General features: G+C 46.1%; 1 protein-coding gene across 24 annotated transcripts in view; it reads right to left on the reverse strand.

Moving 5' to 3' along the window:
* PARD3 (par-3 family cell polarity regulator) overlaps positions 1-18,543 on the reverse strand; it is a 527,701-nt gene that overhangs the window by 320,471 nt on the left and 188,687 nt on the right. For all 24 annotated transcript variants that reach the window (XM_084756613.1, XM_084756601.1, XM_084756603.1 and 21 more), the window contains one exon: positions 17,589-17,769. In XM_084756613.1, the coding sequence (XP_084612739.1) occupies positions 17,589-17,769 (181 nt within the window). The remainder of the gene's footprint in view (positions 1-17,588; positions 17,770-18,543) is intronic.

An 18,543-nucleotide genomic window follows, 5' to 3' on the forward strand; every position in this document is an offset into this window, starting at 1 on the left:
GGAGCGTTCTGTCTCATGTCCGCATTGGGAGCATTTGCCTGGGTTAAGAAGAATGTGAGGAAAGCCCTCCATCGGCACTGAATGTCACCGCAGCCCTTCAAGACACTCAACACTGTCACCCAACCAACCTTCTCAGAGAAACACCCAGGTGAAACTGGTCCGGGAATTCAGTCCAGCCATCAACTTAGTAGCTGCAGGCAAATATTACAAAAGGCTTCTTATAACTCACCTATTGATGATTGGTAAATTAAGGAAATGAACAGTAAAAAGTAAATAATAATAACAAATAGTAAAATAATAAAAATGTTGCTTCTCTTGCGTAACCCAACAAAGCACAGGAGAAATGTTGCAATTACTTCCCCAGAGGCAACTGACAGCATCATGAAAAAGTGCTAATAGTCAGTGAATCCATGAGCACAGTTGTGGCCTGGGTGTCTCAGTGAACTGGTGTATAACCTTGTGACCTGGGTGTCACAGTGAACTGGAATGCAACATTGTCATCTGGGTGTCCCAGTGAATTGGTGTGCAACTTTGTGACCTGGGTGTCCTGGTGAATACATGTACAACCTTATGAACTAGGTGCCCGAGTGAATCCATGTGCAACTTTGTGACCTGTGTGTCCCAGTGAATCTATGTGCAACTTTGTTACCTGAATGTCCCAGTGAACTGGTGTGCAACCTTGTGACCTGGGTGTCACAGTGAATTGGTGTGTGACCCTGTGACCTGAGTGTCCCAGGGAATCGGTGTGCAACCTTGTGACCTGGGGGTCTGGTTTCACATGCATGCGTTCCCCTTTTCATGTCTGCTTGCTCTCACGTGAAAGCTGAAGTGACAAAGGCAAGAAAGCTACTACGGAACAAGCTGATAACTGTGAGGAGAGTGGATTCCACGAGACAGAAGCACATATGCTGGCGAGCCCATTCTTATAAATTAATTTCAGTTCACATGGACACACTTTCCTCGTTTTTTATTCTCCAGCTCTCTAGATTCTCACCACTGGTTACTAAACACAACAGAGGCGGCCACCATACTTTATCCGTATACCACATGAAATCATCATAAAGAAAATTCAAATAACACTGTCATTAAAAATCTATGCTGGGCTTGGTGCCATAGACCTTTAATACTGGCACACTGGAAACTGAGGCAGCAGAATTCCAAATTTTAGTCCAGTCCAAGCTATCGATACAAAATCAGAGGTAACCTGGGCTACATACTGAGACTGTAGCTTTAAAAGAAAAAAAAAAGCTGTACCCTAAGAGTCCAAAAGGTAGGTGGGCTAGAATCTATTCAGGTCTCCAGGGGTCTGACAAAACATGCTAATAATGAAATGCAATGCTGGATTTTCTCCTGTTCCCATGGGCTGGCATGGCAGACCCTAAGATCCAGATACGGGTGAAGTTACTTTCCTTTTTCATAGTTTTAACTTCATATTTTCCTTTCCTATAATTTTTTTAATTTATAAAAGATTTATTGTTATTTCAGACATAAATATGTGCTGTGTGTCCGCCATAGGTGGGGGGCATTTGAACATTTGGTCCCCAGCTGGTTGTCACTGTTTGAGGAGATGGTGCAGCAGTGCTGGGAAAAGTATGTCACCTAGGGTTCGTTGTGAGGGGCTTGTTACCACGTCCCGTCTCTGTCTCTGTCTGTCTGTCTGTCTGTCTGTCTCTCTGTCTCTCTGTCTCTGTCTCTCTCTCGTTCCTGCATGTAAATGGAGACACGATCTCACAGCTTCCTGCTACAATGTCTTGTCCTCCCTATAGAACCATAAGCCAAAAGAATGCTTTCTCCCAATAGCTGCTTCTGGCTATGGTATTTTACCAAAATATATATCAACTAGAAGAAAACTAACAACACTTTTGGGTTTGTAGCACATCAGCTACATATTTATTCAAAGGGTTATAAACCTTGATGTAGCACAATTAACAGGAGACGGGGTTGGGCGGGGGGGGGGGGGGGGGGGGGGGGGGTGCCTCGGTTGGTAGAGTGCCTGCCTCACACATACATGCACAATTCCTGGGTCCGATCCCAAGCACCACTTAATCTGAGTGCACTGGTACAGGCCTGCCATCCGAGAATTCAAGAGGGAGAGGAAGTCCTAGGAGTTCAAGGTCATCTGTAGCTGCACAGCAAGTTTAAGGCCAGCCTGGGATACAGGACACCTACTTCAAATCATAATGACAATAATACAATAATATAAGAACTAACTGACTCTAACATGCCAGGAAGTAGTGGATTGAAAAGTTAATGAGAATTAATTTATTCTAAGTGATTGTCTTTCAATTACAAACCCCACAATTCACAGGAGGTCAGGCATGGAACACTACTATTCTTTCATGAAAAAAAAAAAAGTCCCCAAACTCAAAACCCTTTGAAACCTCAGATTTTACAACTTCTCTAAAGCAAACTGTGGTTATAAATGATCGTGCCCCAAGTGGAATAGATTTGCAAAGATCAGACAGTGTTTTGACAAACCACGCTCCTTTCGTGCTTGCATCCCTAAAAGAGCAAGGAGGCATGTTCTACCGAGAAGTGACAGTGCTTGGCACCTTTAAGCCTAATCAGGAGAGCCGTGCAGAACACAGCAGCACAGGAGGCTGTTTCAGGCCAGCACACATCCACTCACTTAAGTGAGTAAAAACCAAGCTCAATATTTTATTAACATGACAGTGAAACCACCACAAATGAGCAAACAACGGGACACAGGCTTCTGCTTCTGCCCAGGGAAAAGTCTGCTGCGCACCACGTGTAGCTCACCCAGTCGGTGCACTGCTGTCCTGCGGGACGCCCAGAGAGCCCCATTATCAGAGAGGTTTGCCGCGTTCCCAGAATGCAGCTGTTGTCTTTATCGTCCCAATTCACATTTACCCTTACAATTTAAGAAGTGTGTAGGCATAGTGTGTCAGGAGCAATGTGAAAGAAAACAAACAAACAAACAAAACAGAAAGACGCAATGGAGGAGTGGAGGCCGATGCTCAATATGGACAGCCTTGCTTGCTGGGGAGTAGGTTCCCTTACCTTCCTTACACAGTGTATGCCTCACTGCCAGTCATTTGTTTATTCATCCACCCGTTTGCCTTTAGTGCGCCCCTCCTCCACACTGCTCTCTCACTGATACACGCTAAACTTAGTCCAGGAACCTCAAAAACGGAATGGTCTGTAGAAACCAACTAAACCAACTTTATCCTCACAATCTGATTTCTAGACTGGTTTATATCGCTGAGTTGTTAAACTGTCAAGGGATGATCACTAAAATGAAGCCACTGTTAACAATTACGTCACACAAACATCTAACTACATATTAAAGCAAAGGTCTTCAAGACTGAATCCCGCTGCCCCCTGTGTCTGTTACGGTGCTGGCATCTTTACATTGCACAAGCCATAGGATGGCTGTGCTCATCTGCTTGGTGAGCTTCGGTGGTGCCCAGTGCAACCACCTTAGACTTCAGAAGTCTTGTTATTCAGCTTACCAGCAGACCCACAAAACCGAGGCAAATGCCCTCTTCTTAAGTCACACCAAATAAGACGCCATCCAGATAGCTTTGGCCTCCAGGAAGCAGCCAGGTGTCCCAGTGGGCAGACAGAAGCTAGGAGAGGCCCAGAGTACAACGGATGGGACACAAAGAATTAAGACATAAGTTAGCTCTAAATTTTAGCAAAACAGGGCACACAAAAAGCCTGGCTTCAACCCCCACTGCCAAATAAACCAGGTACCTACTGCATGCCCGAAGCCCAGCACTGCAAGGTAAAGGAAAGTGTCAAAATTCAAGGTCACCGTGGCCTCAGAGTGGGAGGCCAGCATAGAATACAATAAATTCTGTTTTAAAAACAACAAAAACAAAAACAAAAAGCCAAAACTGCAACAGAGGTTAAGTAGCACACACACACATATGACCTCAGCTTTTGGAAGCCCTAGGCTGTGGAACTCCAATCCCAGACAAGCCTGGGCCAAAGGCTAACGGCAAAGGGGGGCGTGGTTTTCACTTGTCTTTATGAAAGCCACTGTAGAAACCCTGATACTTCACCAGGTGAAGCCCCCTGAGGATCCGCACTCACGAGAAAGGCTCGGCAATACTTAAACTTTCATTCCGATGATGGACTCTGTTTAGTTCAGTTCTTTTACTTGTATTGTTTCACTCGTAAGAAACAGTAGCCACAAACAAGCCCACAGCTAGCCAAGCTTGTCTGACACAAAGCCTAGGACTGTGAGCACAGACTCAGCAATGCATCTCCCTGCTAAGGCGCAGAGTGGCAGAGTCAGAAGACAGGGCTGTGAGGAGAGTGTCGCTGGGACAGCTTTCCACGGGTGCAAGCCCTGATTGAAGCCTCAGTTGTCTGTGTTAGCAGTTAGTTAACCCCAGATACAGATGCAGGAAGGTGCGTGTGCTGGGGCCACCGCTCAGCTGGTACACTGTTGAGCGTGCACAAAGCCCCATGCCCAGCTCTACATGGATGGGTGGGTCATCTGCTGCTACAGGAGTCAAAGAGGCCGAGTTACTTATAAAGTTTTCAATTTAAAGTCTTAGACAATATATAAAAAAGTAAAATACATAACAATGGTGTCCAATGCAAGGACTTGTTAGGAAAATCTTCCATGCTTAAACACACAAAAAAAATCCATCTTAAAGGAATTTGGTAAGTGAAACTGGCAGCTCATGTATAACCTGGGACCAGCTGATGCCTGTAGATGTGAACAACGGGTGATCTTGCTGCTCTCAGAACATCTGTAATCCTGGACGAAGGTCACTATTCTGGTAGTCTCAGGAGCTGAGCGGAAACACACTGACCTTAGCAGGGTGGAGCTCTGAGCCAGTAGGCACAGAGACAAGAAAGACAGGGCTCTCTCTGGTAGTTTTTGTTTTGTTTTGCTTTGTTTTTGAGACATGATCTCCCCATGTAGCTGAGACCACTCTTGAACTCCAGGCCTCAAGTGCTCCCGCCGCTTCTCCCACTGCCTCTCCCGCCCCCTTTCCCCCCCCATCTCTCCCCCCACCTCTCCCCCAACCTCTCCCCCAACCTCTCCCGCCGAGCATGTGCTATACAAAAGAACTGCACATTCTGGTATGTGCACAGAACTAGCTGCAAAATGCAGGCCACACTAGAAGGAGCAATGCTCAAGAAAACCATGAATTCTTTCAAAAGCTACAAGAAGCCCTAGTAGCCAACTCCTCTCTGCCCACAGCGAGCCGGAGTAGAGCTGAAGGAGGAGAGGACGGCAGCCGAGGCAGGGCCAGCGAGGGAAAGCGCACCCAGGTGCTTCTAACAGCACCCACAGGGAAGCAGGAGAGGGCTGCAGACCGCAGCGGTGGAGCTGCCCCTCGGGCTCAGTGTTCACAGCCTGCACATGATTTCTTCCAATCAAAATTTCACAGAGTACAAAAGTGAGTCATTATCATGACAATTTTCCAATTATGCAAACAAGCTAAAGTCAGAATGAACATTTTTACCAGAGTATTTTTTTTAATCAATCAGACAGAATTAATTAATAATGGTCAGATCTTTATTTCTTATAAAATATTGCTCTACTGTGCTCATCTAAATAAAACAAGGTATAAAGGCAACACCCCACAGTCAGCTCTCTCTGGCCATTACTCCCTTTCCAGACCTATACGTAAAATGACCAACCCATCAATGCCACCACGTCAAATGCTCACTGCTGTACAGGGAGGCACCTGACTGAGGAGAACAATGGCTCCATGCACGCATCAGGGCTGGGGCACGTCTACTGGAGCATCTGCTGCGCACGTATGAGAACCTGGGGGTGACGTCCAGCACCATCCATGATCGGGTGGATGCACGCATGCAATGGAGGTCATGTGTCCTCCACACTGCTCTGAGGCATTAAACTGTGAAGACAGTAACACCAGCTCAATCTGTGGGTGTTGTACTTGCTAGTGTTTAAAGGACCTGTGGTTTGGACATGAAATCCCCGCCCCCCTGACCCACACACACACACCAGGCTGGTGTACTTGGACACCTGGCCACCCCAGCAGTAGCTGTGATTTGGAAGATTATAAGACGCCCTTAGGTGCTGAAGCCTCCAGGGGTGCATACGCCCCAGGATGGGAGGAACAAGTGGGTCTTAAAGGCTGAGATTCAGACTCGCTTCTGTGTGCTCTCTGCTTACTGGCTGTGGATACAAGGTGACTGACTAGTAGCCTCCTCCCACTCCTGGCTTCTTGTTTTTCCAGCCGTGATGGACTGATTCCTTTGATCTGTGAGCCTAAAAATCAGCCCTTCCTTTCTTAAAGCTGCTTTTTGTCAGATCTTTTAGGTTAATGTCTGTGGTGGTTTGAATGGGAAGGGAGCCCGTAGGCTCATGTGTTTGGACGTGTAGTCATTAGGAGTGGAACTGCTTGAGAAGGATTGCGAGGTGTGGCCTTGATGAGGGAGGTGTGTCACTGGGGGTGGGCTTCAAGGTTTCAGAAGCCCAGACCAGGGCTAGTCTGTCTCTCTGTGTCTCTCTGTCTCTGTGTCTCTCCCTCCTCTCCCCACACCCCCCCCACCCGTGAGTAAAGATAACGACCATGGGTGGACTGCCCCTCTAAAACTGTAAGCAAGGCCCAGCCAAATGCTTTCTTTTCTAAGCGTTGCCTTGGTTGTTCTGCTTCTTCATAGCAACAGAAGAGTAATTGAGACAATGTCTTACTGTGCCCATTTTATAAACTGGAAGTATGTACCCACAGACAAAAACACGCAGCATGGTTGTCCGCACCTACAATCCCAGCCCTTGGGAGGTGGAGGCAGGAGGATGTCCAGTTCAAGGCCAGCCTCAGGTACTGACAGATCCGAGGCCAGCATGCGCTGTATGAGGCCCTATCTCACATAATAAAGGAGGGAGCACACATGGACAGGGCTACCAACTTAGAAGAGAAGAAAAACTCCCTTTGAGAGGAGCGAGGAGGAGATCACCTCTCTGGCCAACACAGCCTCCTAGCTTCCCATCGCAAAGGCTTCACAAGTCTCCCCAGCCTCGCCCACTGGCCAGAGACCCAGCACAGGATTCAGGGGGACTCTCTTCTCCTGAGCTGTGAACCATCGGGGACTGTGTTTCTGTGTCCCTTTCCCAACCCACTTGCTCCAGCTACAACCCAACTGTGACCATGTAGCCAGTGTGAATCCATACTAGACGGCCATAGATGGCCGCGTGCTGCTGACCCTAACTAATCACCGGCTGCTTTTCCTCGTTCTAAGTCATAAATCTTCAGGCTGGGATGTCACAGCCAAGCAATGTGATATTCCTTTACAATCCATTATCACAGATTCTATATTTAAAATAAATACTGTTCCAGCTGATTTAAATAACAAATTAGCCAATGGATCAGCCACGGCCCACAATGACATTTTAATTAAGTGTGATAATAGGCTGCATAACCCACAGAGCTCTGAGACGCCCTTCGGTCACGGTTGTTTCCAGATTACTGTTGGTCCAAGCTGCCCTGACTGATCTGGTTGTAATTTTCCATCTTTAAACATGAGAATTAACTTTAAAAAAAAAATCATTTTCCTGGCAACTTGTAAAATCTTTCCATATATAACCTCATCATCAGCTGTGTGTATATACTTAGACATAAGCACATTTGTGAGTGTATATTTACAATGTGCATATATCTAAATACTAAGACGCTGATATATACATATATAAAATCAATAGGCTACTACTACAAAGGAAAGAAGACACCTAGTGGGCAGCGGTAGAACTGCAGGACACTTAAGAAAAGGTTGCCATTTCACACTTAAGGGCGGTGTGGTGGCGCAGGCCTTTAATCACAGCACTCTGCAGGCAGGGTCTGAGTTTGAAGCCAGCCTGGTCTACAGAGCAAGTTCCAGGACATCCAGGGCTGCACAGAGAAACGAATAAGGCCAATGGTTCACACGGACAGGGAGGTGGCAAGGGCACAGGCCTCTTCTATGAAATTCTTGGTTTACCCCAGCTTCCAAATGCCAATGCAGCAAAGATACTAGGAAGGCATACCAAATTCAGACTGCAGAAAGACCTTTGTTATAAAGCACCTATTTTCTGAAGATGAGGAACCATCAGGCTTTCCTCAGCGTGTCTGGACACCCTACCACTCACTCACCCACGTCCGCACTCACCAGCCACCAAGTGACCCTGTCACAATTACGCCTCTTTATGGAGCTGAGAGATGACCGCCTGCCTGTGGCAGCTGCAGTCAAGTGCTGGAACCTTCTAGAGGCACAGACTGCAGAGAGGACGCCAAGCCGTCTGTGAGTGAGACCATAACCCCGTACTTTCTTCTACTTTACTGCCTGGCAGCCACGAAGCATCCACTGAGCTCTCCTGCTGAGGGTCACAGTGAAGCCGTGGGCCCAAGCCGCAGGATGAGGTGGTTGTGAACAGAATCCATGAGCTAGAATAAATAATCTGATCGGTTATGAACACTGGTTGTCTTTGGTGTTTGTCAGTGATGGAAGTCTCACTCACAGTAGGCAAAAAAATTGAATAATAATTGAAAATCAATAGAAATGATTTCAAAACAAAAATGACTTTGGCTTTAGGGGACATTTTCATCCTTTAAAATGTCATCCCACAGAGACAATTAGTTACATGTCGACTGCAGGAAGAGGGGGACAGAGTCGAACCCTGGCTTTGCTTCACCAAATTGCTGGGACTGACTCAGTGGTTCTGTTAGGAGAGATCTCTCCAACTGGCAACCAGAGCCAAATGGGATCAAACAAAGCAAGGCATACAAAACAACTCCTGGTGTCTAAACTGTGTGTATTCACTACTGTGCAGTGTCTTCTAAGACACTTTCATGTACTTATGTGTGTGTGTGCATGCGTGTAACAACATTTTATTGTCATTGAAAGGGGCTTTATCTTTATTTAAATAATTCTTCTTTAACATAGCCATGTCACTGCTAACATCACAGGTTTTGAGGTGCAAATACCAGTTCTCGATTTCACAGACAAGATAACCAGGCACGGTGTGGACAGTCCCATAGGGAGGACGTGATCAAGGACAACAGAATGTTAACCACTGAAGACAAGACAAGACGGGACAGTGGTCGAGGGAAACCTCTGGGCAGAGCGGGTGAACCTGTGAGTGCTCCTGCAGCAGCTGTACAAGGAGAGCTTTCTGTGTGGGGGTCCAGCTCCACGTGGCTTGTGTCTAATTTCAAAAGCAACTTCTGGAGAAACCTACGGTTCATCCCAGGAATACACGCCAAAGGCATAGATATCCCACACGTGATCTGAATCCCCTCGGGTCAGTCTGTTCTGATGGGGGCCAAGATGCTCTACAAGGCCAGCGTTACCTGTGTGTGTAGCGGGCACGGAAGCTCTCAGGAGACTGCATCTCTCAAGCTATCAGACTGTTGATCACATCCAGTGCAAATATCTTCATATATGTCAGTGAAGAACGGCTTTACATTATATATGTTAAGATGTCCTTTTGTGTGTCCGTGTATGTGTGTGTGTGTGTGTGTGTGTGTACGTGTGTGTGCGTGTGTGTGTGTGTGTGTGTGTGTGTGTGTGTGTGTGTGTGAACTGACGTACTGTGATACTGGAGTGTAGCTCTGTGGAAGAGGACATGCTAAAAACGCACAAGGCCACTGAAGCAACAAAAAAAGGGTGCTTTTCTCATAGTCAAATAAAAGCAAGATCCTAGTATTCACTCTACTTAAAAATAACTTAAAACAACTAGTGCGAGCCCGGAAGGGCAAAGGCACACAAATGCAGGATTCAAGCCGTAAAGATGTGTTGGTGTGTAGACTATGTACGCCACTGTACACTGTCAGCAAGGCTGCTTTTCTTACTCTTAAAGACCTAGGCTATGGTTGTACCTTAAATGCACATGCACTATTATTTTAACTCATTGCGCCTGTTGCCAACTGGTAAAAACAGGAAAGGCGATGTGGGAGTTTTCCTGTTGTGCTGCATGGTTTTTAAAAGCCTGTGACCTTCAAACGCCCTTCAAACAACACAGTGCCTATAGCCTCGGTGTGGAGGTGTCGGGCCCATGCGTGCATGTCTGGCTGTTGCCTGGGTGCTAACAGCACAGTGTCCTGACAGGGCTGCAATGCTAACTTTGGAGAGATGACCACAGATGAGCCGCACCGTCCAAGCGCCTCTGCCTTACCCGTGTGCTTTGAAGCCTAGTACTTCTTGAGTTCCGAAGGGGACAAATGTATTTTATTCCTTTTTCAATAGATGAAACATGTGATCAGGCAAATACAAAAAAATACTCTACAACCTAAAGCATATATACATATTTATATTTATTGCTGATTCTTAATTAGAAACCTGAAAAATAAAGCTCGCTTCTTGTGATACAAAATATGACTAGAAAAATAATTTTTCCTTGTGGTATTTAAACGCCATCCTTAGGAACAAACAATGCGATGCAGGCAGTGAGCTGCCATAGCCTGACAGCCTGTCTTCTCTGCCAAATTGCTCATTACGTTTGGCAATTTTCACCTGCTCCTCCAGTTTATATTTCAGCAGGGAACAAGCATCATCCTGCTCTCACCGTCTCCGTCGTGAGCCCCTAGCAGCCCTCTGTTAACACGGCCCCCTCTACCCCACACCGCAAAGACAAAACCACCCTATGCACATACCATTATTTTTAAAATGTCAATTTGGCTTCCACCATGGGAGGCCAGCCTAGCGTCCGGTGATGCATTAGTTCAGGAACAAGTGCACCATGGGTAAGCAAGCACTAAGCAACCTCACCAGTAGTTAGCCTAATTTTTTAACTCAAAAGCAGAACCAATAAACCACGCAGGTTTGCTTCTTCCCAATGCTCGTCTCCGGGAGTAGCGTGTACAGGTGAGGCTAAGATCGCCCGGCCTTTGCTATAAGCCCGAAAGGAAGCCTCTCCGATTCACAAACAAGCAGTGACGCTAAAGCAGCTCACCCCGAGCCTCTGAGTGTGGCGGCGTTGGGGTGGATCAATAAGTGTTGGGCCAAAAATCACCAAAGATATAAAACAAAACGCCTGGCGCCCTATAAAACAGCTTCTGATGGAGCGCCTGTTTCCATTATACAGAAGTGAAGCGCTCACTACCAACCCTGCAATTAGCTGGAAAATTACAATAATTACAGCAATTTTGTGTCCCATCTCCAGTCCAATTAATAGATATATGACCTTGTCAACATGGAATAATCAGATTGCATCCACAACAAGCCTGGAAGGGCTTCGGCTACGGAATGGAGCTGACTTGGTGAGGGGGCGGTTATCTGAAATTCTGAGAGTGCGTGTGTATGCAGTGCTCTACTAAACAACTCAAAAGCAAGCACAATAGAACGGTATCTGTGGTTTCAATGTATATTTAAATCAGATGTGTTTTAAAAGCATGCTACTATCAGCTGACTGTTGAGAGGCTAGCTCTCTAAGCCAAAGGCCCGCAGTCTGCTCTGTCTCGGAACAAATCTTTAGATAGATCTCTATATTCTTACTTAGATGAGGAAAACATCTGAGATCCAAAGCGGGAAAGGCAGGCCGGCCAGACAGCTGAGCCTTGAAGGCACTTGCTGTGTGAGCCTGGTGATATGAATTCAGCTCTAAAACCTGCACAAATGTGACAGAGAAACTCCAGCGAGTTGTTCTCCAACCTCCACGTATGGGCTATGACACATGTACCCACACATACACGGCATTCACATGAAGACACAGTAATTAAAAAAAAAACTTAGAAAAAATAGAAAAGGCTATCTACTTTATGACATAATATTTCAATGAATATTACTTTTTCTTTAAATTCTAAAAATTATGAACTTAGTAATACCTTACAAGATAAATAACATTTCAGAAAAAAGCAATAATATTAATACTTAATATAGTCTTATGTAAACGTATGTATGTCTGTATATATGTATGTAAAGACTTGAAAGTTACTAAAATAAAGTATAACTGAGAAGATCTGTCAAACACTTTACATAGCAGTTATCATTTCCAAAAGCTGTGACATCAATAGGGCACACGGCATTGCCAGAGCCACTAGAAGCTCCCTCTGACTTCTAGAACAGATGAGAAGGCCTCAGGTTCTGGAGAAAAGAGATGTTGCCAGGCTGCAAAGCCAAGTCTGTGTCCCCAGCTGTCTAGAAACTTAAGAAATCCCTGAGCATTTAATAATAATAATAATAATAGTAGTAGTAGTAGTAGTAGTAATGAAGCATGTAAAAACAAAGCCATATTCCTGTGAAGTCTGAAACACCCCTACCCTTGAGCATCCCCAGGAGGGGACGGTTGCCTCCACCTGCGAGCATCACTTCCTCCCTCCTCCTGTAAGAGCCACGGAGCAGCGATGCCTCCAGGACATCTCTAGTCCCGTGTTATCCCCCCAGGCTGGACGTTAGTTACTCGGTGTGTTTGAGCCATCGCTAGATCACCCGTATCTGTGCTTTGGATTCGTGTGACTCGTCCATTTCACTCATCAAGGTCTAGGGATTCTCCTTTTAAAATTTTGTGAGCACGCCGCTGGGCTGTGGTGGCGCACGCCTTTAATCTCAGCGCTAGAGAGACAGAGACGGGCAGATCTCCGAGTTTGAGACCAGCCTAATGTACATAAAGCGAGTCCAGGACAGCCAGGGCTACACATAGAAATCCCATCTGGCAAACTCCTTTACCCACTGACCCATCCCTTGGGTCCTCTCAATTTTCAGGAAACTGCCATTTGAGTATAAGACAAGGATCCCTTCGGTTCGGGGCTTCTCAGTCCTGCCTCTATTGACCTCTGTGCACCTGTGTGGTGCGGTCTCTTCACAACAGGAATTTATCTGACAAACTTTATTAATTGCAACTAACCAAAGTCGTCTTTCCACTGAGCAAGGCTTTTCGCACAGTCCTGTCTGTCTTTGGCCTCTCAGCCCCTAGCACACGGGCTGGCAGGCACAATCCTGTGTGGTGTGTTTGCCTATCACTGACGGAACAAAAGTCTTCACAGATGACAGGTGTGAGGGCTAACTGCCCCGAGGTCAAGAAGAGTGTCCACCTCAGACTTCTTTTCTTCTTCCATACACACACCCTGACCACAGCTCCCTTCCCTCCACATTTCCCCTACGCTAGATTCTTAACTGCTTACCTCATCCTCCCAGTCAAGGCATAAAACCTACGGGCACGAATGGCCTCCCACTGAGAAGACAAAGCGCACACTCACTTTCTCTAAAGTAACTGATACAAGAGACAATCTGAGGTAAACCCCGTGTTCAGCCTTCGCACACACAAAGACTGGCCAGCCAAAAGGCAGTGGCTGTTCACGAGGAATTCTGTTGAGTACAGGGAGGCAAAAAGGTAAAAGCTCACGGAAGGCATGCCACTCAAATGCTTCCCAATATAAACACAGGAAGTGCTATTCAGCCAATATTTTATTTTTGATGCCACTGAACCACAGTACATGACACTTCAGAAAAGACACCAACACAAACGTCACAAGCCACACAGCAAAAGCCCTTATTTGAGTATATAACTAAGGTGTAACTGCTCAAACTCACTATTTTCCAAACCTCAACTACCTAAGCATCTGGACTATTTTATAATTTAGTTTTCTTTATGTCGTACTTAGGTAATCTGCTGTTTGTGCACAGGCTCGGTCTAAGCATGGGCTAGATAAAAAGGTGTGATAAAAAGGACACGGTCACCTCCGAGCCACCTCACCACACCAGGCAGAGGCCTCGCACCTCCAAGCACACTGCCTCAAGTAAAGCCAAGAGTTTGTTGTTTTGACACGGGGTCTCATGTAGCCCAGGGTAGTCTGAAACACGTTACACAGGCATGACTAAGCCTGAACCCTTGATCCACTTGCCTCTACCTCTCAAATGCACGCCAGCACATGTAGCTGAGGACTTTTTGAGTACTACATCCTTGAGGTGACCAAATATTGTTTCCAACTGTTTAAGTTGGTTTAAAATATATCTGCTTACATATGCACAAACCACAATGAAGAAGCAATGGGTGGGGAAGGCCGAGCGCCCCTCAGGCTGCTGAGGAGGCTAAAGGGCAGCCATCTGAGACCATCCTGAGCAAAAGGGACGTGGGAGCGCTTGTTCGCCTCCAACTCTGTAAACATTTTTCTTTGTACCTGAGCCTCCTTTGTACCTGGTCCAGAGGATGTAAACAACAGAAGGAAGCGGTTAGCACTGCTCTGTATGCAGGTGTGATCCCGCCAGGCGCCCTCACAGCGCGTCCCACAGGCTACCTGCAGGACCCCCTCTTTCTGTAGGCTTTGCCTTCAGCGCAGCTTCCAGCGGGCCCACCAGCCGTGTTAGATAGATGTCACCCTGCTGTGCTTCCCTTGTTCTCCCTGTATAAACATTTGGTTTGTGCTGGTGACAGACTCCAGGGCCTACAGTATGCTAGGCTCGTGGCATACCACCTATCGCCGCCCTGATAGATAGATTTACGGTAGTGTAGTAAACAGGAAGTGGAAAGAATTTACAGGCCGGAGGATGGTGAGGAGTGCTGTGAGGTGCTGCCTCCTGGGCGTGACGTGGTTATTGTGCCATGAGCTCCCTGCAGCCATCACCACTTGCACAGATAGTGGAAGACCTAGTAACAAGACTGGTCAACATTCCAGCGGGCAGCATGAATTGGATTCAGAGGATTAGAAAGGAAGACGAAGGAGGGTGGAGGAGGAGGGAGAGAGAGAAAGGAGAGAGGGGAGGCGTGAGGGGGGTGCGGGGAGAGGGGAGGGGGGGGGAGGAAGGACCAAGGAGCAGGGCTGAGGCTGAGCAGTGAGGAGGAGAGGAGGCTAAGGCAGCGTCCTACTGGATGCACTGTAAACACGCATCAAAGTGTCAAAGAACACACAGTCTTAAAAATAAAGAAAAAATAGATCTGGAGAACCAAGGGTGTTAGGGAACAGTAAGAGCTCGCTATTTTATTTTATTTTGCTTTCTTTTTTTTTTTCCCTCCTTTATTAATTTATTCTTGTTACATCTCAATGGTTATCCCATCCCTTGTATCCTCCCATTCCTCCCTCCCTCCCAATTTCCCCTTATTCCCCTCCCCTATGACTGTTCCTGAGGGGGACCTCCTCCCCCTGTATATGATCATAGGGTATCAAGTCTCTTCTTGGTAACCTGCTGTCCTTCCTCTGATTGCCACCAGGTCTCCCCGTCCAGGGGACATGGTCAAAGGTGAGGCACCAGAGTATGTGAGAAAGTCATATCCCACTCTCCACTCTACTGTGGAGAGTGTTCCGTCCATTGGCTAGATCTGGGTAGGGGCTTAAGGTTTACCGCCTGTATTGTCCTTGGCTGGCACCTTAGTTTGAGCGGGACCCCTGGGCCCAAATCTGCCTATCATAATGTTCTACTTGTAGGCTTCTAGGACCCTCTGGGTCCTTCTACTTTGCCTTTCTCCCATGATTCTCTCATCTAGAATCCCACTAGAATGTCCTCTCCTCTGTCTCAGTTTCCTGGTAAGTGAAGGCTTTCGTGGGACATGCCCCTTGGGCTAATATGCAGATATAAGTGAGTATATACCATTTGAGTCTTTCTGCTTCTGGGTTAACTCACTCATTATGATCATTTCTAGCTCAATCCATTTATCCACAAATTTCGGGAATTCCTTGTTTTTAATAGCTGAATAGTATTCCATAGTGTATATGTACCACAGTTTCTTTATCCATTCTTCTATTGAGGGACACTTAGGCTGTTTCCATGTTCTGGCTATTATGAATAAGGCTGCTATGAACATGGTTGAGCAAATTTTCTTGCTGTGTGCTGGAGCATCTTCTGGGTATATTCCAAGGAGTAGAATAGCTGGGTCTTGAGGAAGCCCTATTCCCATTTTTCTGAGATAGCACCAGATAGATTTCCAAAGTGGTTGTACTAGTTTGCATTCCCACCAGCAATGAAGGAGTGTTCCTCTCTCCCCACATCCTTGCCAGCATGTGGTGTCGCTTGAATTTTTGATCTTAGCCATCCTGATGGGTGTAAGATGGAATCTCAGCGTTGTTTTGATTTGCATTTCCCTGATGATTAAGGAGGTTGAGCATTTCTTTAAGTGTTTCTCAGCCATTTGATATTCCTCTGTTGAGAATTCTCTGTTTAGTTCCATGCCCCATTTCTCGATTGGGTTATTTGGTTTGGTGGTATTTAATTTCTTGAGTTCTTTATATATTTTGGATATTAGACCTTTGTCAGATGTGGGGTTGGTGAAGATCTTTTCCCAGTCTGTAGGCTGTCGCTTTGTTCTCTTTACCGTGTCACCTGCCTTACAGAAGCTTCTCAGCCTCATGAGGTCCCATTTATTAATTGTTGACATTAATGCCTGGGCTGTTGGTGTTCTGTTCAGGAAGTTGTCTCCTGTGCCAATATGTTCCAGGCTCTTCCCCACTTTTTCTTCTAAGTGATTTAGTGTCTCTGGTTTTATGAAATTTGTGGGATACATTGAAAGCAGTGCTAAGAGGAAAATTCATAGCACTAAGTACCTTTAATTATTTTGCTTTCTATAGAGATTTCCTATCTTATGCAGAGTCTCTGCAAGAATTATAAGAACTTTTATCTTTTCTCTCCTTGTACTTTGGATGCTTAGTTTTAAGACTCAGGTACAAGTTGCCTGCATATTTTAAATGTCTAGTTGACTATACAGATAAAACAAAGAACAGGAAACAAATAAGGAAAAAAGTACACGTAGCTTATACACAAGTAAAAGCAAGTTGCTGAAACGCCGTGGGCCACTACCAGTAAGGGGGGGGGGGTAAAAAAAGAAATCAGAATACATTCTAGAAGAATAAAATATGCAGTCTAAATAATTACCCATGTTGTATTTTAGATATTATACAGTTACATATAATTAACCAACTATATAAAATCTGGCCATTCAAAGACTCTCAGTCAGTAAAGCACTACCATGTATTCTACCTAAAAACAAACAAACAAACAAACAAACAGCTGAAAGGATCTTCAGCATTGATGCCTACACATAAAGCATCTTTGAGCTTATTTCTTTGTGGAAGCAATATGGGTGTGACAGGGTCCCATGAGAGCCAGTGTCCTGCCGTAGCCCCTGACAGCAGGGTTACAGATGTGTGACCCCATGCCTTACCTAAATCACCTGAACACCTTACCGTTAACAGCATCTCAGCTCTGAAATTCTACAAACAAGTATTATTTCTAGAAAAAAAAAAACCACTTCAGTTTTCTAAGTAAACTTTGCAGAACTGGTTACGGAATTCAAGCAAACGTCCTGAAAGCGGAGTTCCCTGGAGCGTGACTCCCCACAGGCACTGTGCCCCTGACTTTCCCTGAGGCTCTAGTTGCCTGTCTTCCAAAACCCACAGTCAACTCAGTGCCGAGGTCTCTTTGCTGCCTGCTCACATGAAATACGCATGCTATGTGTCATGGCTACAGTGGGGTAAGCTAGGAGACTCCTTTGGTAATCCAGGGTGTCCTAACTGCAATCCGTCCTCATTTACCCTTAGTGGGCAGCCAAGCGTCTCCTGTAGACAAAGCTGAGCCCGTCTAGGAACAGGCACCTGACTGCTGGCTTCTCATGTAGAAGAGACTGGCCCAGGCTCAAAACGAAACCAATGTCCCATAAGCCACGGCAGACAAAGAAGTTAGGACACCTGAAAATTAAGATGGGATGTGCCAGATACAAGAAGACTCCCACTTACTTGCCCGAAGGACTGAGGGTGTGACCTCAATTTCACTTGTGGCTTGATAAGGCTGAAAAGCTGAAACACTGTTGGTGCCCAGCTCGCTGCCGAAGATCTCCGGGCTCTGGGTTCCCGTGGAGCTGGCGCTGGTACCGTCCCCTCCGTGGTGAGGATCCTGCTCGTCAAACACGGCTACCAGCTGGGAATGACAGACAGAGAGGGGCCCTTGTGAACAAAGACACCAGACTCAATATCAATACTCAGCCACAGTGCTGAGACAAACCCAGGGGCAAATACTGACAGTGGCGCGCCCAAAGACGCTGGCTCTTTATGAAGGGAGACCTCAGGAAAACAATGCCTCCCTGAGGCCCGACACATTTGGAGGAAGTAGTTTCTATCTAAAACTTCATGGGGGAGGCAGGGGGCAGGACCCAGTAAGACACAATGACATCCCAGAATGCTAGGGTAGGAGTTTAAATCTTTTTTTACACAGGATATGTGTATGCAAAGAATATCCAGGTAGACATATGTGTAAATGTATTGTCTCTTTTCTTTCTCTGCACCCCACCTCCCCTTAAGAGTCTCAAGTCACCCAGGTTGCCCTGCACCCAGGGATGATGTTTCAGGTCTGATCTTCTTGTCTTCACTTCCCAGTCCTAGGATTACAAGACTAAGCCACCATATTATGCATGTATGAGAGTCTCTCTCAATCTCTCTCAATCTCTCTCAATCTCTCTCTCTCTCTCTCTCTCTCTCTCTCTCTCTCTCTCTCTGTGTGTGTGTGTGTGTGTGTGTGTGTGTGTGTGTGTGTACTTGAATACACATCATATACACTGCCCTTCACATATGAGGAAGAGGATATTTAAAAATACATACTATCACTCCTACCCAGATCTAGCCAATGGGCAGGACATTCTTCACAGTTGAGGGGAAAGTGGGGACTGACTTTCATATGAACTCTGGTGCCTCATAT

This window comes from Acomys minous, assembly GCF_964271855.1.
Source record: "Acomys minous genome assembly, chromosome: 14".
In the NCBI taxonomy this organism is placed as follows: Eukaryota; Metazoa; Chordata; class Mammalia; order Rodentia; family Muridae; genus Acomys; species Acomys minous.